Raw genomic sequence first — 26,487 nt, 5'->3', positions numbered from 1 at the left:
AGCCTCTTTCTCTGTGGCCTACTAAGGTCTCCTCACCAGGAAGAAGTGATCAAGGAGCAGGCAACCGAGTCCATGTCAGACACTACTTACTAGGAACCTACATGGAGACTGAGCTGCCCATGGGCTACATCTGAGCATAAGGCCTACATCATCTCCACGCATGGTCCTTGGTTGATTCATTAGTGTCTGCAAGACTCCCTGAGCTCAGATTTTATGGCTCTGTTGGTCTCCTTGTGGAGCTCCTGTCCCCTCCAGGTCTTTCAGTCTCCCCCTTCTTTTTTTTTTTTTTTTATTTTTTATTTTTTTCTTATCAGTTACATTTTATTAACTCTGTATCCCAGCTGTATCCCACTCCCTCATTCCCTCCCAGTACCTCCCTCCCTCATCTCCACCGTGCCCCTTGCCAAGTCCACTGATAGGGGGGACTTCCTCCTCATTCATCTGATCCTGTTTTATCAGGTATCTTCAGGACTGGCTACAAAGTCCTCCTCTGTGGCCTAACAGGACTGTTCCTCAATTAGGGGTGGGGAGGTCAAAGAGCCAGTCATTGAGTTCCTGTTAGAAATAGTCCTTGTTCCCCTTACTATGGGAAACCAATTGGTTACTGAGCTACCACGGGCTACATCCGAGCAGAGGTTCTAGGTTATATCCATACATGGTCCTTCGTTGAATATCAGTCTTAGAAAAGACCCTGTGTCCAGATATATTTGGTCCTTGTGGAGCTCCTATCCTTTCCCCATCATACTAACTCCCCTTCTTTCATATGATTCCCTATACTCTGCCAAAGTTTTGGTTATAAGTCTTTGTATCTTCTTTGAAAACACTGCTAGTTAGAGTCTTTCAGATGCCTTCAGTAGACTCCTGTCACACGTTCAATGGACATCCCATCTGTCTTTCTAAATAAGGATTGATCATTTTACCCCATGTCCGCTCTCTTGAGTATCTTTTTTAGGTGTATAGGTTTCATTATGTTATTATATCGTATAGGTCTATATAAGCGAGTATATACCATGTTTGTCTTTCTCCTTCTGTGATATTTCACTCAGAATGATCTTTTCTAGATCCCACCATTTGCCTTCAAATTTCATGATTTCCTCCTTTTTGATTGCTGACTAGTATTCCATTGTGTAAAAATATCACAATTTCTGTACCCATTCCTCCATTGATGGACATCTGGGTTGTTTCCAGGTTCTGGCTATTACAAATAAAGCTGCTATAAACATGGTTGAGCAAGTATCCCTTTTGTGTACTTGAGCTAAGTTTGGGTATATACCTAGCAGTGGTATAGATGGGTCTTGAAGAAGCAATATTCCTAATTGTCTGAGAAAGCGCCAGATAGATTTCCAAAGTGGTTGTACCAGTTTACATTCCCACCAGCAGTGGAGGAGGATTCCCTTTTCTCCACAACCTCTTCAGCATATGTTGTCACTTGAGTTTTTCATCTTGGCCATTCTGATGGGTGTAAGATGAAATCTCAGGGTCGTTTTGATTTGCATTTCCCTGATGGCTAATGAGGTTGAGCATTTCTTTAAGTTTTTCTCTGCCATTCGATATTCCTCTGTCGAGAATTCTCTGTTTAGCTCTGTTCCCCATTTTTTAATTGGATTACTTGGTTTGCTGCTTTTCAGCTTCTTTAGTTCTTTGTATATACTGGATATGAGTCCTCTGTCAGATAAAGGGTTAGTGAAGATTCCCAATCTGTAGGCAGTCGTTTTGTTTTGATGACGGTGTCCTTTGCTTTACAGAAGCTTTTCAATTTCATGAGGTCCCATTTATTGATTGTTGCTCTTAGAGCCTGTGCTGTTGGTGTTCTGTTCAGGAAGTTGTCTCCTGTGCCAATGAGTTCTAGGCTGTTCCCCACTTTTTCTTCTAACAGATTTAGAGTATCTGGTTTTATGTTGAGGTCTTTGATCCACTTGGACTTTAGTTTTGTGCAGGGTGATAAATATGGATCTATTTGCATTTTTCTGCATGTAGACATCCAGTTGGACCAGCACCATTTGTTGAAGATGCTGTCTTTTTTCCATTGAATGGTTTTGGCTTCTTTGTCAAAAATCGAGTATTCATAGGTATGTGGGTTTATTTCTGGGTCTTCTATTCGATTCCATTGATCCTCCTTTCTGTTTTTAATCCAATACCATGCAGTTTTTATTACTATTGCTCTGTAGTACAGCTTGAGATCAGGGATGGAGATACCTCCAGATGATCTGTTGTTGTACAGGATTGTTTTGGAGATTCTGGGTTTTTTGTTTCTCCATATGAAGCTGAGAATCTGTAAAGGTCTGTAAAGAATTGAGTTGGTATTTTGATGGGAATTGCATTGAATCTGTAGATTGCTTTTGGCAGGATGGCCATTTTCACAATGTTAATCCTACCAATCCATGAGCACGAGTCTTCCCTTCTTTCATAAGATTCTCTACACTCTGCCCAAAGTTTGGCTATGAGTCTCAGTATCTGTTTCGATACCCTACTGGGTAGTCTTTCAAAGGCCCTCTATGGAAGGCTCCTGTCTTGTTCCCTGCCTTCTCCTACTTCCAATGACTATCCTGTTTGCCCTTACAATCACTTTGGAAATCAATCTGGTACCTTCTCAGAAAATTCGTTACAGCACTACCTCAAGATCCAGCTACACCACTCCTGAAAATACATCCAAAAGATGCTCAATCATACAGCAAGAACATCTGCTCAACAATGCTCATGGCAGCTTTATTCATAATAGCCATAATCTGGAAACAACCTAGGTGTCCCTCAACCAAAGAATGGATAGAGAAATTGAAATACTACTCAGAATGAAATACTACTCAGCTATTAAAAACAAAAACATCATGAGATTTGCAGGCAAATGGATGCAACTAGAAATGATCATCCTGAGTGAGGTAACTCAGAAGCAGAAAGACACACATGGTATACACTAACTTATAAATGGATATTAGCCATATAATATAGGATAAACATACTAAAATCTATAGTCCTAAAGAAGCTAAACAACAAAAAGGACCCTGGGGAAGAACAGAGTTTTAAAGGGGGGGGGGGCAAGAAGATATAATAAAGATTAGGATAAAATAAATAAAATAGACTAGAAAAACAGAAAAAACTAGCAATCAAATCAGGCTGCTGCTGCTTCCCCTCTCTCTTCCCTCTGGGGGGGAGGGGGGAGATTAACTATGGAAACGGAAATACTAAGGGAAAAAAATGAAAAAGGAACCATTACAATAGAAACCTCATAAACAAAAAACAAGGATTAAACACCAGTCCACTAGTTATCCAGAATAAATTAATAAAATTCCTAAAATTTCACCACCTGAATCATGAAAAAAGAGAAAGTCTACATAGCTCAGCAAAGTAAGTGATTCAGCAATTAAAACAAATCCCATCAGAGAAAAGATCAGAACTTATGGCTTCCATCCTGAACTCTACCAAACATTTTAAGAATTAACATCAGCCCACATTTGGTGGCACATGCTTTTTTTTTTTTTTAAGTTAATTTTATTTTTTTTTTATTATTAGTTACATTTTATTAACTCTGTATCCCAGCTGTATCCTGCTCCCTTATTCCCTCCCAATCCTACCCTCCCTCCCTCATCTCCTCCCTGCCCCTTTCCAAGTCCACTGATTGGGGAGGTCCTCCTCCCCTTTCATCTGACCCTGTTTTATCAGGTATCATCAGGACTGGCTGCAAAGTCCTCCTCTGTGGCCTAGCAGGACTGCTCCTCCCTTGGGGGGGGGGGAGGTCAAAGAGCCTGCCTTTGAGTTCCTGTCAGAAATAGTCCTTGTTCCCCTTACTATGGGAAACCAATTGGTTACTGAGCTGCCACGGGCTACATCCGAGCAGAGTTTCTAGGTTATATCCATACATGGTCCTTGGTGGAGTATCAGTCTCAGAAAAGACCCCTGTGCCCAGATATATTTGGTCCTTGTGGAGCTCCTATCCTTTCCACATCATACTAACTCCCCTTCTTTCATATGATTTCCTGCACTCTGCCAAAGGTTTGGTTATGAGTCTTAGTATCTACTTTGAAACACTGCTAGGTAAAGTCTTTCAGATGCCTTCTGCAGTAGACTCTTGTCATATATCCAATGCACATCCCATTTGTCTTTCTAAGTGAGGATTGATCATTTTACCCTGTGTCCGCTTTCTTGTTTATCTTTTTTAGGTATACAGATTTCATTATGTTTATCATATCTTGTAGGTCTATATAAGTGAGTACATACCATGTTTGTCTTTCTCCTTCTGTGATACTTCATTCAGAATGATCTTTTCTAGATCCCACCATTTGCCTTCAAATTTCATGATTTCCTCCTTTTTGACTGCTGACTAGTATTCCATTGTGTAAAAATAACACAATTTCTGTATCTATTCCTCCATTGATGGACATTTGGGTTGTTTCCAGCTTCTGGCTATTACAAATAAAGCTGCTACAAACATGGTTGAGCAAAACTCCTTGTTGTATACTTGAGCAAATTTTTGGTATATACCTAGCAGTGTCTTGAGGAAGCACTATTCCTAATTGTCTGAGAAAGCACCAGATAGATTTCCAAAGTGGTTGTACCAGTTTACATTCCCACCAGCAATGGAGAAGGGTTGGTGGCACATGCTTTTAATCCCAGCACATGGGAGGCAGAGGCAGGTGGACCTCTGTCAACCTGAGGCCAGCTGGTCTTCATAGGAAGTTTCAGACCAACCAGAACTACATAGTGAAATCTTGTCTCAAAAAAAAAAAAAAAAAAACAAAGCTAATACCAATTCTTCCTAAATTATCCCATAGTAAAATAGGCTGAGCATCCCTAAATCAAAAATACAAACTCCAAAATCTAAAACTTTCTGAGTTGCTGACAGGATACACTAAGTGGAAAATTGCACCCTTGATCTCATGTGTTCAATTAGAGTTAAAAGCCAGGCACACTAAAAGCAATTGATAAATTTCCTTCAGTCTTTGTGTACATGGTTATAAACCAAGTGTAACTGAACAAAGTAATTTAGACTTAATATCCAGGATAATTGATTATATGTATGCAAATAGTCCAAAAACTCTAAAATCTAAAACATATTTTATCTAAAGCAACCTCAGATATAGGATACTAAACCTATTTTTTCTTTATATGTATCTGATTTATTTTAGTTAGCAGATGTCCTCTAAGCTCACCAGCATTGGTACAAATGTCAGAATTCCTTTCTTTTTAAAGGATGAATAGAATTAATCACATATTTATAACACATTTTATCTACCTATTTGCATTTGTTCATGTCTCAACATCTCAGTTGCTTCTAGATCTTGCTAAGATGAATAATTCTGCAGTAACATAGTTGTCAATTTTTGTCACCTTGACACAAAACTAGACATGCCTGGGAAGAGGAATCTCAATTAAGAACTGAATTCATCAGACTGCATTCTGGGAATATCTGTGGAACATTTTCTTAACTCCAGGGGATATCATTCCTGAGCATAGAAACCTGGGTTGTACTAGAAAGGTAGCCTGCTGGGAAGTCCTGGGGAGCCACAATGGAGTATTACTCAGCAATTAAAAACAAGGAAATCCAAAGGGTGGGATCTAGAAAAGATCATCCTGAGTGAGATATCCCAGAAGCAAAAAGACACACACAGTAAGTGGATACTAAAAAGACACTTATAAGTGGATACTAGACCTAAAAGATGGGATGAACATACTAAAATCTGTACACCTAAAGAAGCTAAACAAGAAGGAGAACCTGGGGTAAGATGATCAATACTCACTTAGAAAAGCAAACAAGATGGACATTGAAAGTAGGAGAAAACAAGAAACAGGATAAAAGCCTACCATGGAGGGCGTCTGGGAGACTCTGCCTAGAAGAATATCAAAGCAGAGGCTGAGACTCATAACCAAATCTTGGGCAGAGTGCAGGGAATCATATGAAAGAAGGGGGAGTTAGTAAGTCCTGGAGAGGACAGAAGCTTCACAGAGACAAAATATATCTGGGCACAGGGGTTTTTTTCTCCAACCAAGGACCATACATGGGTATAACCTAGAAACCCTGCTCAGATGTAGCCCATGGCAACTCTAGTAAGTGAACAGGGACTGTCTCTTACATGAACTCAGTGGGTGGCTCTTTGATCTCCCCACTTCCCTGAGGGAGGAGCAGCCTTGCTAGGCCACAGAGGAGGACACTGCAGCCACTCCTGATGAGACCTGATAACCTTGGGTCAGATGGAAGGGGAGGAGGACCTCCCCTATCAGTGGACTTAGGGGCAGGAAGGAGATGAGGGAGAGAGGGTGGGATTAGGAGGGAATGAGGGAAGGGCCTAAAGCTAGGCTATAAATAAACTGTAATTAATATAAAAAAAATAAAATTTAATTTTAAAAATTTTTTTAGAAAATAAAGAAAGAAAGGTAGCAAGCCAGGGAGCAACCTATTAAGCCTCATTCATCAGTGGTTTCTACTTGAAGGTCCTTTAATTCCTGCCTTGACTCCTCATCCTCTCTCAAGATGCTTTTGGTCAGTTTTTTCATAACAGAAAGAAAAGGAAAGGATAGCAGAAGTACAGATAAACCTTCATCACACTGATTCAATTCCTTTGCATATATATCCAAATGTATGGTTATTGGGTTATAGGGTAGTTCTAATTTTTAGTGGGGTTTTTATTGTTGCTATTGTTGAGAAACTTTAATAATGTAAGAAGACATACAAATGACCAAATATGCACATCCTCAGTTGTCTTCTAAGAAATGCAAAGTAAAATCTCAATAAGGAGCTAGAGAAATGGTTCCATTATCAAAAGCACTTGTGTGGCTCATTATCTACTATAATTCCAACTCCAGGAGACCTGATGACCTCTTCTGGCCTTGTAGCACGCACAAGCATGTACATACATGTGCATGTGCACACACATAAACATACACACAAATAATGAAATAAATCTTTAATAAAAAAACAATGAGCTATCACCCAGTACTGGTTAAAATAGCTATTATAAAATCATACTAAGGTCATATACTTCAGTGGCATACAGTACAAAGATACCAGCATATATGTCTGCCCCATCAGCAAAATACAGAAGATAACATATACTGTTATTATTGGTCTTGAGGACTTCCCAAAACACAATCCTAACAAATATCAAACAAAACACCATACCAAGGCACAACACAATCAAACCAGCTGTTTAAAACCAGTAAAAAGCCAGAAAAAAAAAAATCTTCAAATATCAAGATTGTAACTACTTCAGGCTTATTGACAATGACTCAAGGCAAAGGACAATAAAGGCATGTTTTCAAAGCCTTAAAGGAAAAAAAAAAATTCAGCCTAAAAGTTCATAAGTAAATTCCTGGGATGACGGTGGTAGCATCTGGGTAGGAAAACCCTCTGCAGACTCTTGTGGTGCACACTTGTCCCCTCTGCAAACCTTATTTTGTGAAATTCTGAAACACCTAGTGTTAAGCTGAAGGAAGCTGATGACTAGGACCATGCTTCTTAAGATTATAACAGATAGCTCACCCTTTATATTACTACGTGGCATCCACCAAATCCATGAGCATGATGCTCTGCTTAAGCACATGACACCACACAGCTACTGAGATGGCAAATTAAAACAAATGCTTTTACCCTTCAGTTGTTATTGTAGAATTTTTGGTCATAGCTACTAAAAAATAACTAATACTGACCCCAGGGTGACAACATCCATAACTAGTGAGAATATAATATTCAAAATTTGAATAGCTAGATGATTGTAGAGTAGAGTTCTCTAAGAAAACAAAAGGGATAAAAACCCTACTATGTTTAAACAGCTAATAAGAGTGGCAAATTAATTATTAGTGCTAAATTAGACAAGTAAAAAAAATAGTAATTACTATGTCCAAGGAAAACAAAAAACTACGAAAGAATAGTAGCCTCGTTCATAAACATGATTGATTTCAACTGTGAAAAATGTCAAATGCTAGTCACAAACCTTGACATATCTGTACTACGAGGGAGACTACAAGGACAACACACAGAAGAGGGAAGCTCTCACAGATGTGAGCTCAGGACAGGAGGTCTCTGTTACTTTAGAGATAAGAATGAAGAAGAAAATGATTTAGCAAGAATTAAAAGTAACTGTCTTTGAAAAGATGGGATTAAGGTTGGATACCAAGAAAGCTACAATTACCAAATGTTATAAGGAGAATAAGAGATGTTTAAACAATTTGTTCTTACCTCAGATAGCCTGTCATCATTTGTCAAAGAATGACCACTTGCACAAGAAGCATAATCCGAGATGTCCACGGCCCCATCACCATCTTCACACTCACTAGGTTCCCTAGGATCTTCTGTGTCACTGTTAATCTCCCAGTCAATAAACTGTAATTCATCTAAAACAAAATATATTTTTAACTTTATTAATATTATATCCCCTTAACATTTATTTTACAAACTTATTTTCAGTGATTGACATACCCATAACACCAACAGTGAAAACTGTAACCCCTACTCCCATCTCTTACCCAAACCTAAAATACAAGTGTACAACTTTTATCCAATCGTTTTGAATCCTTGAAGTTTATCCATCATACTCAAGAAAAGTACATCTTATTTCTCCTGTCTTATACATCTTATTGTTGTTTTTAATATTTTAATCCCTCCTTATCAATTACAGAAAACTGCCTCATTTTTCTACATAATTCAGTGCTCTAGGCTATCAATGAACCATGGTTTACTTACATAGTTCATTGTTAAAAAATAACTTTTTCAGAGCTAGAAAGATGGCTCAGTAGTTAGGAGTACTGACTGCTCTTGCAAAGTACCCAGGTTCAATTCCTGGCTCCCACGTGGTTCTAAAACGTTTGTACTTCCTGTTCCAAGAAAAATCCAGTGCCCTCTTCTGGCCTCCATGTGTACTGCATGCATGTGGTGTACAAACGTATGCAGGCACATGTAGGCAAAACATCCACATACATTAAATGAATAGATAGATAGATAGATAGATAGATAGATAGATAGATAGATAGATAGATAGATAGATAGATAGATAGATAGATAATTTTAATTAAAAGAAATAATTTCACCCAAGATTTTTTTTTTCAAAAAATTTCTTTCAGGGGGCAAGATGCCGGCACCGGGAGGACTCTCATTCTGAGCAGGAGCACAGCAGGATCGGCACAGTGACCAGCAATCAGAATTCGAGGCCATAAAACACAGGCGATTGTGTTTCCCAGGTGAGATGATACCACACGGTGGGGGATTCAATCAGCTTTTAACTCACCCGGCTAAACCTCAGAAGAGATCCTGGTTCCGCCAGACGCTTGGTCGCCAGCCCAGAGCCACATGCTAGTATGCTCTAGTCACGGTCCCAAACAGAACTGTGAGCACCACAACATCAGAGACTGGAATTTCCAGTCGAGAGATAACCCCACGGTGCAGGAAATGACTGGGACCGACCTTAGGTCACCCAGACATCCCCTGGAAAAAGACTCGGGTTCCGAGGGTGCCCCAGGAGCCAGCCCAGAGCCAGAGCCAGGGACCCAGGCGCCTGCACAGAGCCTGCCTGCACGCCTGATTCGCCGCCTCAGATAGAACTGTGGGCCCCAGGGCACCAGAGACTGAGTTTCACTATCGGGTGCAAACCCACAAGGAGGGAAACGGCTGGTCTGATCTCAGAGCACTCAGCCGACACCCCCACCCCGAAAAGGTCTCAGGAAAATTTCCCAGTGTAGGCAGACGCCCAGACTCCCAAAGGCCGGAAAGGCAGAGACACGTGTGTGTGTGCCTGTGGGTTCTACTCGCCATCCCAGACAGAACAGCAGTCCCCAAAGCAAAGACTGGGTGTCCCTGTCAGGAGGAAACCCCACAGCGGGGGGAATCATCATGTCTATCGCTCAGGACACCCAGCACCAAAAGACTTTCTGGATTCACGCAGGCTCTAGGCTCTAGCCTTCTACTGCAGGCAGGAGCGCTGTGCTCAGCCGCCATTATTGAGTACCCTTAGGGCACTGGGGCACACAGCTGCATCCTCAGACCTACAAAAGCCAGAGGGCCATTACAGCAGCCCTATGGCAGATACTGTGCCAAGGATCAACCAGTTATCCCTAGCTAGACTGACAAAACTGTGGGAATCCCTGGTCCTTCACGAGGGCTGCACCCAAAAATTACACCTTAAGAGCAACAGCTGCTGCTCACTAAACTCAAAGCAAGAAACCCAGCAGCAGGACAGCCATCACCAGGACCACTCATGAGGAGAGGAGAGCCTTCCTGAATACCACAGTTACCATACAGGTCCACACACCTGAAGTGAACTGTGACAATTCCTCAGAAGCACCACTATTCAGTTGACCATACCCAAAAAGCAGAGGAGAACTTCAGAACCCCGCCAAGTGGATTCTCCCCATCCCAGGACTCAGCAGGCACCAGAAATTAACAGACAACACCTGAGACAGAGAAATGGGTAGAGGCCAGCGAAAAAGTACAACCAACCAAAGGCAAAACAACATGGCATTCCCAGAACCCAGTTATACAGGGGCAAGTAGCCCTGGACACCCTAACATGAGTGAAATTCAAGAAGATGACCTAACATCCATGCTAATGAAGAGGTTAATGGAGAAAGTAAATAAAATGCGTAAAGAACTGGGGGAAGATATAATGAAACAGATTATGGTCATCCGTAAAGAAATACAGGAAGATGCAGCCAAACAGTCTGTGTTACTGAAAGAAATAAAAGAAACAGAGGAATGCTCAAACAAACAGCTGAAGGAATTTAAGGAAAAACAGGAAAATACAGTCAGACAGGTAAAGGAAATCAACAAAACGGTTCAAGATCTGAAGATAGCATTGGAAGAATTAAAGAAAACACAAGTGGAGGAAATCACGGAGAGGGAGAACCTAGGAAAGAAAACAGGAACTACAGAGGTAAGCATAACCAACAGACTAGAAGACATGGAAGAAAGAATCTCAGGAGTGGAAGATACAATGGAAGAAATCAATGTATCCGTCAAAGAAAATAATAAATCTAAAAAATTCCTGACACAAACCATCCAAGAAATCCAAGACAACATAAAAGGACAAAACCTAAGAATAATAGGAATAGAGGAAAAGAAAAGATTCCCTCCTCCAAGGCCCAGAAAATATTTTCAACAAAATCATTGAAAAAAAATTTCCCCAACTAAAAGGGGAAGCCTATAAGAATACAAGAGGCCTACAGAACACCTAATAAATTAGACCAGAAAAGAAAATCCTCCCATCACATAATAATCAAAATAGTAATTATACAGAACCAAGAAAAAATACTAAAAGCTGCAAGGGAAAAAGGCCAAGTAACGTATAATGGCAAACCCATCAGAATCACACCTGACTTCTCAACAGAAACTATAAAAGCCAAAAGAGCCTGGACAGATATCATGCAGAGCCTAAGAGAACACAGATGTCAGCCTAGGCTACTGTACCCAGCAAAACTCTCAGTCCTCATAGACGGAGTAAACAAGATGTTCAACGACAAAAACAAATTTCAACAATACCTACACACAAATCTAGCGTTACAGAAGATACTAGAAGGAAAAATACAACCCGAGAAAACTACCTACTTACAAGAAATCATAGGAAATAAATAACCTCACTACAGCAAAACAAAAGTAGCCAAACACACAAACACACTACCATGGCCAACATCAATATCAAAGCATTTAACAGCCAGTGGTCATTAATCTCCCTCAACATCAATGGATTTAATTCTCCAATAAAAAGACACAGACTAACAGAATGGATGCGTAAACAAGACCCAACAATCTGTCGCATACAAAAACACACTTAAATCACAAAGATAGACATTACCTGAGAGTAAAGGGCTGGAAGAAGGTCTTATAAACAAATGGACCCAAGAAGCAAGCAGAAGTAGCCATCCTAATATCTAATAAAGTAGATTTCCAACCAAAATCAATCAAAAGAGATAGAGAAGGACACTTCATACTCATCAAGGGAAAAATCCACCAGGAAGATATCACAATCCTGAACATCTATGCCCCAAATGCAAGGGCACCCACATTTGTAAAAGAAACTTTAATAAAACTTAATCACACATAGACCCCCACACAATAATAGTGGGAGACTTCAACACCCCAGTCTCAACAAAGGACAGGTCAACAAAGCAGAAATTAAACAAAGAAACAATAACTCAGACAGAGGTCATGAATCAAATGGACCTCACACACATCTACAAAACCTTTCACCCAAACTCAAAAGAATTTAGCTTCTTCTCAGCACCTCATGGAACCTTCTCCAAAATAGACCATATAATTGGTCACCAAGCAAGCCTAAACAGATACAAAAAGATTGAAATAATTCCTTGTATCCTATCTGATCTCCATGGACTAAAACTGGACCTCAATGACAAAAATAGCAAAAGGCCTACACACACATGGAAACTGAACAACTTACTTCTAAATGACAGTTGGGTCAGAGAGGAAATAAAGAAAGAAATTAAAGACTTCCTAGAATTCAATGAAAATGAAGGCACAACATACCCAAACTTATGGGACACAATAAAAGCAGTCCTGAGAGGAAAGTTCATAGCACTAAGTGCATTAAAAAGAAATTCGAAACATCTCATGCAAGCAACTTAATGGCTCACTTAAGAGCCCTAGAAAAAAAAGAGGATAGACGGCTGGAAATAATCAAACTCAGAGCTGAAATCAATCAATTAGAAACAAATAAAACAATTCGAAGAATCAATGAAACCAAGAGCTGGTTCTTTGAGAAAATCAACAAGATATACAAACCCTTAGCCAAACTAACTAAAAGGCAGAGAGAAACTATTCAAATCAACAAAATCCAAAACGAAAAGGGGGACATAACCACAGACACTGAAGAAATCCAAACAATAATTAAGTCTTACTTCCAAAGTCTATATGCCACAAAATTTGAAAATCTAAATGAAATGAACAATTTTCTTGACCGATTCTACATGCCAAACCTGAATCAAGACCAGGTAAACCAATTAAATAGTCCTATATCCCCTAAGGAAATAGAAGCTGTCATCAAAAGTCTACCATGCAAAAAAAGCCCAGGGCCACATGGTTTCAGCGCAGAATTCTACCAGACCTTCAAAGAAGAGTTAATACCAATACTCTTCAAACTATTCCACAAGATAGAAACAGAAGGAACACTACCAAACTCATTCTATGAAGCCACAGTCACGTTGGTACCTAAACCTCACAAAGAAAGAGAATTTCAGGCCAATCTCCCTCATGAACATTGATGCTAAAATATTCAACAAAATACTTGCAAACCGAATCCAAGAACACATCAAAGACATCATCCACTACGACCAAGTAGCCTTCATCCCAGGCATGCAGGGGTGGTTCAATATACAGAAATCCATCAATGTGATCCACCACATAAACAAACTGAAGGAGAAAAACCACATGATCATCTCCTTAGATGCTGAAAAGACTTTTCAAAATCCAACATCCATTCATGTTTAAAGTATTGGAGAGGTCAGGGATACAAGGCACATACCTGAACATAGTAAAGGCGATATACAGCAAGCCTATAGCCAACATCAAACTCAATGGAGAGAAACTTAAATCATTCCCACTGAAATCAGAGACAAGGCAAGGCTGTCCACTCTCTCCATATCTTTTCAACATTGTTCTTGAAGTCCTAGCTAGAGCAATAAGACAGTTGAAGGAGATCAAGGGGATACAAATTGGAAAAGAAGAAGTCAAAGTATCACTATTTGCAGATGATATGATAGTATACCTGAGTGACCCCAAAAACTCTACCAGGGAATTCCTACAGCTAATTAACACCTTCAGCAAAGTGGCTGGATACAAAATTAACTCAAAAAAATCAGTAGCCCTACTGTATACAAAGGACAAAAGGGCCGAGAAAGAAATTAGGGAAACAACACCCTTCACAATAGTCACAAAGGACATAAAGTACCTTGGTGTGACCCTAACCAAGCAAGTCAAAGACTTGTATGAAAAAAATTTCAAGTCTCTGAAGAAAGAATTAGAAGAAGAGATCAGAAGATGGAAAGATCTCCCATGTTCATGGCTTGGCAGGATTAATATAATAAAAATGGCCATCTTACCAAAAGCAATCTACAGATTCAACGCAATTCCCATCAAATTGCCAACACAATTCTTTACAGACCTGGAAAGAAAAATTCTTACCTTCATATGGAACAACAAGAAACCCAGAATTGCTAAAACAATCCTCTACAATAAAAGATCTTCTGGAGGTATCTCCATCCCTGATCTCAAGCTGTACTATAGAGCAGCAATACTAAAAACTGCATGGTGATGGCATAGAAACAGACTGGTGGATCAATGGAATCGAACAGAAGACCCAGAACTAAACCCACACACTTACGGACACCTGATTTTTGACAAAGATGCCAAAACCATACAATGGAAAAAAGACAGCATCTTCAACAAATGGTGCTGGTCCAACTGGATGTCTACATGTAGAAAAATGAAAATAGATCCATACTTATCAGCCTGCACAAAACTGAAGTCCAAGTGGATCAAAGACCTCAACATAAAACCAGACACATTAAATCGGCTAGAAAAAAAAGTGGGGAATACCCTAGAACTCATTGGTACAGGAGAAAACTTCCTGAACAGAACACCAACAGCACAGGCTCTAAGAGCAACAATCAATAAATGGGACCTCATGAAATTGAAAAGCTTCTGTAAAGCAAAGGACACCGTCATCAAAACAAAGCAACTGCCTACAGATTGGGAAAGAATCATCACCAACCCTTTATCTGACAGAGGACTCATTTCCAATATATATAAAGAACTAAACAAGCTGAAAAACAATAAACCAAGTAATCCACTTAAAAAATGGGGAACAGAGCTAAAGAGAGAATTCTCTGTAGAGGAATATCAAATGGCAGAGAAGCACTTAAAGAAATGCTCAACCTCATTAGCCATTAGGGAAATGCAAATCAAAACAACCCTGAGATTTCACCTTACACCCATCAGAATGGCCAAGATGAAAATCTCAAGGGACAACACATGCTGGAGAGGTTGTGGAGAAAGGGGAACCCTTCTCCACTGCTGGTGGGAATGTAAACTGGTACAACCACTCTGGAAATCAATCTGGCGCTTTCTCAGACAACTAGGAATAGCGCTTCCTCAAGAGCCAGCCATACCACTCCTAGGCATATACCCAAAAGAGGCGCAAGTACACAAAAAGGACATTTGCTCAACCATGTTTGTAGCAGCTTTATTTGTAATAGCCAGAACCTGGAAACAACCCAGATGCCCCTCAACTGAAGAATGGATGCAGAAACTGTGGTACATCTATACAATGGAGTATTACTCAGCAATGAAAAATAAGGAAATCATGAAATTTGCAGGTAAATGGTGGGACCTGGAAAAGGTCATCCTGAGTGAGTTGTCCCAGAAGCAAAAAGACACGCATGGTATATACTCACTCATATAAGCATACAACGTAGAATAAACCCACTAAAATCTGTACATCTAAACAAACTAAGCAAAAGAAAGGACCCTAACTAAAATGTTCAATCCCCATCCTGAAAGGCAAAGAGGATGGACATCAGAAGAAAAAGAAAATAGGAAACAACCTTGGAACCTGCTACAGAGGGCCTCTGAAAGCCAGAAGAAAACAGGAAACAACCTTGAAACCTGCGACAGAGGGCCTCTGAAAGCTTCTGTAGTATAGACTGTCAAAGCAGATGCTGAGCCTGATGGCCAACTGATGGGCAGAGTGAATGGAATTCTATGTAAGAAGTGGAAAATAGTAAGAGCTGGAGGGGACGGGAACTCCACAAGGAGAGCAACAGAACAAGATAATTTGAACACAGGGAACTTCCCAGAAAATCATACTCCAACCAAGGACTATTCGTGGAGATGACCTGGAACCCCTGCACAGGTGTAGCCCATGGCAGTTCAGTGTCCAAGTGGTTTACATAGTAATGGGAAGAGGGACTGCCTCTGACATAATCTGATTGGCCTGCCCGTTGATCACTTCCCCCTGAGGGGGGAGCAGCCTTACCAAGCCACAGTAGAGGACAATGCAGCCACTTTTGATGAGAACTGATAGACTAAGATCAGAAAGAAGAGGAGAACCTCCCCTATCAGTGGACTTGGGGAGTGGCATGCATGCAGAAAGGGGAGGGAGGGTGGGATCGGGAGGGGAGGAGGAGGAGCTTATGGGGGGATACAAAATGAATAAAGCGTAATTAATAAAAAATTAAAAAATAAAAAAATGAAAAAAAAATAGCAGGCCCACATGTAAAACCATGTAACTACAGCCAAAACTATACATACATTGGAGAAATGACAGCCGCAAGAAATCATATATGAAAACTGGATATCCACTTGCAGAACAAAACTAGGTCTCTTACTCTCACACTGAAAGAAAGTTCACTCCAAATGAGTTGCCAATCTTAATAGAAGACATAAAACTCTGAAATTATTAGAGGGAAAATAAGGAAAATAATATGTAGGTATAAGCAAGAATTTTCTGAAAAGGACTCCTATCACCATCAATCATCAAATAGGACATCATGCAATTAAAAGGCTTTTGTATAACAAATGAAGCCATCGAATGATGAGACAGCATACAGAATGAGAAAATCCTTTGCTAAATACACATCTCACAGGCCATGTACCTCTAAAGCTGACAGGGGTGGGGGGAGAGTGGGGCGCACAGGTATGCCGGCCCTGCAACTTGTCTGCCATGTTATAACATGGACAAGGGATAGATGCCCTCCCCCATCCTTGCCTCTGCCACTTAAGGCAGGTGAAAGAGCTGGCACTGCCCCTTACCTGCTGCAGCACAGTGGGCTCTGCACCTCACCTGGGCAGCACAGCAGAGGGAGCCCTGAATGTAGGGATTGTAGGCTAGCCAGCTGGAGGGTGTGAACATAGGTGAGCTGACCCTGACTCTTGTCTGCTGTGTGGTGGTGCAGATGAGGGAAAGATGTCCTCCTTCCCTCCCTTGTCCCTCATCACGTATGGTGGGTGAGCTGGCACCAGGGTCATGAAAGTGGGAGAACGTGCCCTGTCTCTTACCTGCTACAGCATTCAGGAGAGCAGTCCCTCCACCTCATCTGGGCAGCACAGTAGAGCTGGCATGGGCACAGATGAGCCTGGCCCATGGACATGAGAGTGGGAAAGTTGGCTCTACCCTTGATGGCAGAGGCACTGGATGGTCTATCTGGGAAGGGCAGGAGAGCTTACACTGATGGTGTAGGTGTGAGAGAGCTGGTGGGATAACCAGCTCAAATACTTCTCAGTGTCAGATCCAGGACCTTAAATTGGCCCACCCCAATATTTAACCCATTGATGAACTGCTGGCATGCATAAAGCAGCCAGTCCTATATACCCAAAACTACAGGATCTCCATGACACAAGGAAACAACAGGATATCTGAAAGGAGTCCCAGTAAGGTTCCAATATTGACAGTGTAGCAGAAGACAAAGGCTTCAAACCAGACCAATGACTCATTGCAAAGAACATTTACAAGCAAAGAATTGTGGACAAAAGAGTATAACAGGGAATGAACTGTGACACACTACAGCTTCCACAATAAGATATTTTTTTTCCCTTTTGGACAGATTTGGGTGGAGGACAGGTATGAGGAGAAGGGGAGATGAGTGGGATTGGAGTGCATAATGTGAAAAATCACAAAAAATAAAAATAAAAAACGAATTTAAAAATAAAGCAAAAACAAAATATGAAGACACTATGATATTTATTTCTTAAAGTTGTCATGAGAAATATTATGTAAAAAAAATTTTCTATAGAGGATATAACTCAGTAAAGTCATAATTCATAATAAATATATAAAACAAAAATGTTTCCACTACTACTGAACCTGGTATTAAAAAAAAAAAAAAAAAAGAAAACAGTGGACTTTACAAAATCAGCATTTTACCTTCAGTGGCTCCATCTTCTGGACATAACAGAGTCCTGTCTGCTCTACAGCCATGTGTACCATCTCTCTGTAATTCAGGGGCTACCTTTTCTTCATCTGAGAAATCACTTTCACTCGAACTCCATGTTATATCTACAAGCTCACTAGCACTCTTACTTGTTTCTGTTACAGAAAAAAAAAATACAAATATTAGCTAATAATTGTTATTTATCAAAATGAGATTTTTATGCATATCGTTTAGACAAAGCCACAAACAAAAAACCTCTAATGACAATGAAAATACTGTTGTGTTAGATCTTCATACACTGTTCCAAAAATAGTTTCACAAGAATTCCTGAATTAAAGCCAAGGACAAAATCTAGAGATAAAATGAATTATAAAAAGGCAAATTAAAACAGAAAGAGATAAGGAAACATCATGGACACAGGCCTCAGACCCTAAATATCGTTTGCAAAAATATGTTCCTTTCTTATATTTTCTAGCTCTCATAAAAATATTTGCTCTTCAGCATACTAAATAAGTGCGGTTGAGTTTTCCTGTTTGCTTGATTTTTATTTTAGAAGGTTTTGTTGTTGTTGTTGTGAACCTTTACCTTGAAATTCTTACTAATACTACTGTAAACTAATTTTAGGAATGGCTATTTTAAAAATGAACGTTTTCTAGGAAATGTTTTACATACCTTTTCCCAGTGGCCTCTATTCATAAGTTTTTTATATCTTTATCTTTGCTTAGTTATAGCTATGTTATATATAAAGAACAAACACTTTGAGCATTCCAGAATGTATTATATATCATTTACATAATAAAACATTGTGGGTCAAATATCTTCCAGCCTGAGGAAATCATCTCAAAGAAACCTTTTTTAATTAACTACAAGTAGCAACTTATTTAATATTTAGTTTTCTCCCAAAGCTGAATATACTATAATTCCAGAAAAATACATAAACCATATTTATTCAAAGAAACAGACCTTGTTTAACATATATATTATAAACTGATATAAATACAAGAGCATTTGGCACTAATAGAAAGAAATACATAATTCTGGACTACTATCAGAAGATATTACAAAAATACCTGACAGTTTATTCTACAAGACAGTATTTTACAAATTTTAAAGGAATATTTTTGGGTATTTTATTTTTCATTCACATAGAAAAGAAACACTGGCTATGAAAGTAACTCAACTTTTAGACGGTTTGTCTACAGTACACGAAACCCTGAGTTCAAATCCTCAGCATCCTCGAATGGTGCACAGAGGTACATACCTGCTATCCTAGCACTCTAGAAGCAGAGGCAAGAGGATCAGAAGTCCCAGGTTAGCCTCAGCTACACAGCAAGTTTAATGTCAGCTTCAGTTACATTAGACAGTGTCCCAAAAGAAAGGGGAAAAGAAAAGAAACTGAATGGAAAGTGGAATGATAATATGGCTTAGAATGATCAGCCTCTGAATCACAGAAAGTTACTCCACACATAGAGAATGTTGGGCAAGCCCACACACAGCTCTTTATGCTCTCAGATACAACAGTAATTGTTGGTATCAAATGAGTACCTTTGAACTAGAAATTTTATCTAGCTTTCTAGCTAACCTAATAACCCAGAAAACCCACAACCTTATGCCCATTTTCCAGATGTAGAATCTGAGATTTGAGCATTTACCTTGTTTTCCCAAGACAGAAAAATCTCTGAAATCACAAGGCTTTACTCTTATAATCCACCCACAGGAAGATGAAATGATAATAGCAATAAAGTCAGTGGTACCTGTTCCATATACCCACTCTTCTCCATTACAACTAACCCTAATTTTACCAGCAGCAATATACATGTATAAAAATCCCTAAAATCCCGAACTTCACCACACCATTTTTAATAGAGATAATCCCATATGACAGATTCTAGCCATGGTCCTGTGTTATTATAAATAAAAATTAAAAATAAAAATAAATGTTGGGCTATACAACGTTTATTATTAGCCCTAAGGTTATCACAACAGTAGTATGTAACCCGCTATCACAAATAATAAGACACAGACATCTGTCAGATTTTATAGTTGCCTTATTTACCTTGGGCAGGGCAGATATTTCACCTACAGTGTCTCACCATCCATATCCCAGCCCCCATCCAATGCCATCGGCCTAATCGTCCTCATATGAACTATCTTCCATCCATAATCTTATAAATACTTGCTTTTATTTTTTCATATGGGAGTCTTTTCTTCTCACCCATGTGGTTTCTTTTCCATGCTAACCCATTGTGGCATCCTCTTTCCTCCTCTCCTCTGGTCTGTCTGTCTGTCTGTCTCTCCATGATTCTCTCTTGAACCCAAAAGCTGGGAACCCTAGCCACGCCTACCTCAATCTGCCCTGCCCAGGTATAGGCTGTTTAATCAACCAATCAGATATAATGACTTACGCAGGTTTATATAACAAGGATAGGTTTAACCAGATCTTGAGGGCTAGCATCAGAACCAACAACAGTCCTGAAAAAAAGTCTATTTCCCAAAGAAGGCAAAGTTTATTGGATTAAAATTTCTCAACAAAAACAGTCCCCTCAAGAATTTAGTCAAAAATACCACCTTACACTCAGGAGAACCAACCCCATATTAACATTACAGAGCTCAAAATAGTTGATTCTCTAGATGTTTTGTTATCTAGAAGATAACATCAATCCTTAATTTTTGTGAGCAGAATTTTCTCGTATTTGTAGTTAGAAAACACCCATATAGTTATCAAGCAAAAATTACAGTTTGTAGCAGTGGTTCCTACAGTATAAGTCATATGTTTATTTTCCTTATGAAAATGTTTTGTGGTACTAGAATTCAAACCAGAGCATTTGCTTCTTCATTTATTCATTATTTCCCTAAAGTTCTAAACCTGAGCTATTATACTAGATCATTGGTTCTCCATCTTCTTAAATGCTGTACCCTTTTAATACAGATCTTCATGTTGTAGTGACTTCTATCCATAAAATTATTTTCATTGCTACTTCATAACTGTGATTTGTTAGTTATGAGTCATAACGTAAATATCTGTGTTTTCCAACAGTCTTAGGTAACTCCATTTGGCCCAAAATGGACTATGATCCACAGGTTGAGAACTACTGTATTAGATTCTATTATTAAAGTAAACCCAGTAAGGGGTATAGGTAGCAGAAAATGTGGGAGTGTCCAAGCAATGACTGGCCCAGCCTGAGACCCATGCCACAAGAGGGAGCCCACCCCTGACACTGCCTAGAAGACTAGGAACTGGAGACCAGATAGCCCAGAGACAAACACACCTGAAAAAAAAAAAAAAAAAAAATCCTAATGCTATTCTGCTATGCAAAGACCCATACCAAATATTGGGCAAAACTCATTGAATCGTGAAGAGAAAGAGGGAGAGGAAGGATTGTAGGAGCCAGAGAGATCAAGGACATGACTAGAAAACCCACAGAATCAACTAAGCTGGGCTTATAGGATCTCACATAGACTGAACTGACAGTCAGGGAGCTTACATGGGTTTGACCTATGCTCTCTGCAAATGTTATGGTTGCAGAGCTTGGTCTTCTTGTGAACACCTAACATTGAGCACAGGGGCTTTTTCTAACACTTCTGACTACTTTTGGGACCCTTTTTCTCCTACTGGGTTGCCTCAACCACCCTTAATATGAGGGGAGGTGCCTGGTTTTATTGCAACTTGACATGTTTGGCTGATATCCCTGGGAGGCCTATAGTTATAAATTAAATTTACTATTGTTGAATCTTTCAGTTAAGCCACAGTTATTCCTAAACAGCTGTATCACCAAATCACCACACAGAGACTAGGATTTATTTAATTAACCTAGAACACAATGCTGAGCAATAGTTACTCCATCCTAAATCTCCAAGCCTGCAGTTTCCTACCATTCAGATTTCACCCATTACACTTGCTTTTAGTCAAATCTGAGAACCAGTTCATTTCTCCACGTGGTTTCCAGACCACTCCAGCAGATTCTCCTCCTCCTCTCCTCTCTTCCTGCTTCCTTCCTCCTCTTCCCACTCCGGACCAGGATGTCCCACCCTATCCTCTCCATTGCTCAACATTGTCGCTAGTTGTTTTAACTGACAATTTAGAGAACAAATGGTGGCATGTTCACACAAACTTGAGACAGGTGATGCTTAAGGGTAAGCATCACAATGCAATGTCCTGATTGAAACCATATAGTGGGGGAGAAAAATCAGCATTTGAATGAACAAGGTAAATTGTATACATTCCAAAAGAACATTATATCAACAGAGGCCTGTCCTCTTCTGAAGGGAAACTGAGGGAAGGGAGGGGTCAGAAAAAAAAGGAGGGAGGAGACTTGGGATTTAATGTAGTCGAGATGTAATATATGAAAGAATAAATAAAAGTTGTTTTTTTTTTAAAGTAAACTCAGTAAGGACAACCAACATGTTAAATGGTCACCAGCATGAGCAAATGGGTAGATAGTGATAGAGATGAAAGATGAATTCTCAAAAAACACCTATTTCCTTCCTTTTAACTCTGAATATACAAACTATTCAAACTATATAATTGACATTTTAAAAGGATGAAAATAAACCACAGAAAAATAGCCTTAAGCTCATCTGTAAATAAATCAACATGTTAGGGGTTGGGAATTTAGTTAGGTGGTAGAAGGCTTACCTATAAATCTAAGGGCTCCAAAGTTTGTGTCTCCAAAACCAGAAGCTAAAAAAATAAAAAATAAGAAATAAATCAACAAAGCATTGTTACCTTTCTTTGGTCTTGGAGATAATTCGACATGTTTTTCGGTAACAGCTGTCTTTTCACTTGTTAATGGCTGTGTGCAAAATAATAATAAAAATAATTTCACTTATATGACTCATGTGAATAAAGGCTAACCACCAATACTATTTTGTAAAATGTATTAAATTATACCCTCCCTGACATATTCCTCTGCTTTTTAAAAATAGTCACCAATTGAATGTTCCCAAAACATGTAGTCCTTGTAGATACAAAAATTTATTCTCATCCTTTTCTGGACTCTAAATTGAGCTGTTGAAACATTTCACATAGTAGTCAATGTTAATGTCTTCTCATATATATGACCTTACTACATGTAACTATATATTTTATCTTTAGTTTATAACAGTATTACTCTATAATTTACACCATACATAAAAATTAATTGCAATCAGACTGACAAAAGACTCTGAATATACAAATATTTTATAAGTATATTCCTTACAAGGAGTATTACATTCATACCTGACAGCATTCTCAGTGTACATTCTTCAAGAAAAGTAGGGCTCTGAAAAGTAAGAGAATTCCAAAGAAACTAGCTACAACAGTCTAGATACCCAGGACCTTCTACATTCAGTAAAAACAATTTTATAGCTCTATTACCAGGGACTCAGAAGCGTTCTGAAATCCTTCTCCACACTTGAGCCATGCTTTAGAGAGAGAGAGAGCTGTTTCCACTGTTTTGAAATGTGCTCTTCTCAACTGTTGTGACCTTTCTTCTAGAAAAGATGAGTGTTCTGCACACCAATTCCTTTTCCTCTGCAGAAGTGATTTATAAAAAGAAAAGAAAAGAAAACCAACTTTGTTACAATATAATTAGCAATTTAGAAGCCAGGAATGGTGACAGGAAAAGGATAGCATTTAGACGCCTCTGGATCTTCATGTGGAGAGAGCAACTAGATATCAAAACTGAAACCTCACTGATAACTAATCAACAAACTTCAAAGAGTGAGGACAAACCAGCACCAACATAAACTCTTATATGTACCCATATCTGAGGGGAAGAAGCCAAGAAAGCTGGAGGAAATAACCCTTCCCTTTTCTACACCCATTGATCAATAGGAAGTACACTGAAAACTATGCCAAACTAAGCAAAGACTCTCACTTAGAAAGTAGAACCCACTTAACAACAGAGAGGTGACAGAGACAAAAAAAAAAAAAAAAAAAGGCTAGTAGGGCAAAGCACAAAGCAGTACCAGGAGGCATCTACATAACAGAAAGTAAGTGTCCTTATTTCTATATCCATAGGAGAGCTCATAAAAACTATTCTATAAAAATAAACAACAAAGAAGTATCAAAGACACATGCTACACATATTGTTGAGAGGAAAGAATAAAAAAAAAAGAATAATATTCCTATACACAATGAAAACAGATCAAGGACACACCACACAAATTAAATGGAAAGCCAGACTTGAAGCTTTTATCATACAGCCTTTTTCACTGCTTGATGAGAGTTACCCTGAGATATTTTATATTATTTGAGGATATTGTGAAAGATATTGTTTCTCTGATTTCTTTCTCAGTCAATTTGTTATTTGTACATAGGCGAGCTACTGATTTGTTATTGTTGTTAAGCTTGTATCCAGCTACTTTGCTAAATGTGTTTATCAGATGTAGGCATTTCCTAAAGGAATTTTTAGCATCACTTTGTATAATATCATATGATCTGCAAATAACAATATTTTGACTTCTTTCTTTTCAATTTGTATCCCCTTTATCTCCTTCCTTTGTCTTATTGCTCTAGCTAGGACTTGGACTACTACATTAAATAGATACAGAGAAAATGGACAACCTTGTCTTGCTCCTGATTTTAGTGAAATTGCCTTGAGTTTCTCTCCATTAAATTTGATGTTAGTAATAAAATTTTATATAGATAACAGGGAACAGGACCATAGCCTACCACAGAGGGCCTCTGAAAGACTCTACCCTGCAGAGTATTGAGGCAGATGCTGAGACTCATAACCAAACTTTGGGCAGAGTGCAAGGAATCTTATGAAAGAAGTGGGAGATAGTAAGACCTGGAGGAGACAGGAGCTCCACAAGGAGAGCAACAGATCCAAAAACTCTGGGCACAGGGGTCTTTTCTGAGACTGATACTCCAGCCAAGGACCACTCATGAAGATGGCCTGGAACCCATGCACAGAGGTAGCCCATGGCAGTTCAGTGTCCAAGCGGGTTCATAGTAATAAGGACAGGGACTGTCTCTGACAGGAACTGGTTGACCTGTTCTTTGATCACTTCCCGCTGAGGTGGGGAGCAGCCTTACCAGGCCACAAAGGAAGACAATGCAGCCACTCCTGGTGAGATCTGATAGACTAGGATCAGAGGGAAGGGGAGGAGGACCTCCCTTATCAGTGGACTGGGAGAGGGACACCAGTAAGGAAGAGTGAGGGTGGGATTGTGAGGGGAGGAAGGAGGGGGGTAGAGGGGGGATACAAAGTGAATAAACTGTAATTAATAAAAATTAAAATAATTTTTAAAAAAGATACAACTAAACAAAAAAAAAATCTAATAGAAGAGAAAGTGAGGAAGAGCCTTGAATGTACTAGCACAGTAGAAAACTTCCTGAACAGAACATCAACAGCACAGGCACTAATACTAACAATTAATAAATGAGACCTTGTGAAACTGCAAAGTTCCTGTAAGGCAAAGAACACCATGAATTAGATAGAGGCAGCCTACAGAATGGGAAAAGATTTTTTCAAACTCCACATCTGGTAGTGGGCTAATATCCAAAATATATAAAGAACTCAAGAAATAGATAACAAATAAAACTAAATAATCCAATTATCCTATCACATAATCTGATTGGCCTGCTCTTTGATCACCTCCCCCTGAGGGGGGAGCAGCCTTACCAGGCCACAGTAGAGGACAATGCAGCCACATTGATGTGATCTGATAGACTAAGATCAGAAGGAAGGAGAAGAGAACTTCCCCTATCAGTGGACTTGGGGAGGGGCATGCATGCAGGAAGGAGAGGGAGGGTGGGATCGGGAGGGGAGGAGGGAGGGGTTTATGGGGGGATACAAAATGAATAAAGTGTAATTAATAAAAAATTAAAAAAATAGTTAGATTGGACAGATAAAAAATATCACTGTCTATAAAACAAAAAAAATAAAAAATAAAAAAGGGTACAGATCTAAACAGAGAATTCTCAATAGAGGAATCTCAAATTTTTTTAAGTGAGAAACATTTAATGTTCTACATCCTTAGCCAACAGGGAAATGCAAGTCAAAACTATGGTGGTTCCTCAGAAATTTAGGAATCAATCTACCTCAAGACCTAGCTATACCTCTCTTGGGCATATACAGAAAGGACACTCTATCCTACCACAAGGATACTTGCTCAGTATAAAGTATGGCTTTATCTATAATAGCCAGAAACTAGAAACAACCGAATGTTCCTTAACCAAAGAATGGATTTAAAAATGTGGTACATTTACAGAGTGGAGTATTACTCAGTTGTTTTAAATATATATCATGAAATTTGGAGGCAAATGGGTAGACCTAGAAAAAAATCATCCTGAGTGAGGTATGGTATATAACTTATAACTAGATATTAGCTATTAAGTACATGAGAATCAAGCTACAATCCACAGACCCTGAAGTTAGGGAAAAAGTAATGCTCTAGGGGGAATGCACGGACCTCTCAGGGAAAAAGAGAAAGAATAAATTTTGTGGGTAAACTGGGAGTGGATAGGAACAGGTCTGGGAGGGATCAAATAGGTGGGAATGGGGCTAGAATTTGGGAGCACTGGGGGAGTGGTATGGAAACCTTGTGCAGTGGAAATTTCCTGGGAACTAGGAGACCCTACTGAGGTCTCCTAGTAGTAGTCAGACAAGGCTTCCAGTAGTAGGACTAGGTTACATTC

The 26,487-nt window shown here is 39.3% G+C and overlaps 1 protein-coding gene across 1 annotated transcript in view; it reads right to left on the bottom strand.

Moving 5' to 3' along the window:
- Window positions 1–26,487, bottom strand: part of LOC129670528 (DNA repair-scaffolding protein-like) — a gene marked incomplete at its 3' end in the record, with an annotated part of 244,997 nt that overhangs the window by 204,838 nt on the left and 13,672 nt on the right. The window contains exons 2-5 of the mRNA XM_055599034.1: window positions 23,218–23,373; window positions 22,585–22,651; window positions 17,852–18,013; window positions 8,168–8,322 (exon numbers count right to left, since the gene is read on the bottom strand). Of these exons, the coding sequence (XP_055455009.1) occupies window positions 8,168–8,322; window positions 17,852–18,013; window positions 22,585–22,651; window positions 23,218–23,373 (540 nt within the window). The remainder of the gene's footprint in view (window positions 1–8,167; window positions 8,323–17,851; window positions 18,014–22,584; window positions 22,652–23,217; window positions 23,374–26,487) is intronic.

This window comes from Psammomys obesus, unplaced genomic scaffold (assembly GCF_907164565.1).
Source record: "Psammomys obesus unplaced genomic scaffold, mPsaObe1.curated_primary_1811, whole genome shotgun sequence".
NCBI classification, from domain to species: Eukaryota; Metazoa; Chordata; class Mammalia; order Rodentia; family Muridae; genus Psammomys; species Psammomys obesus.
The sequence above is the reverse complement of the archived record's forward strand: the minus strand, read 5'-3'. Positions and strand labels throughout refer to the sequence as shown.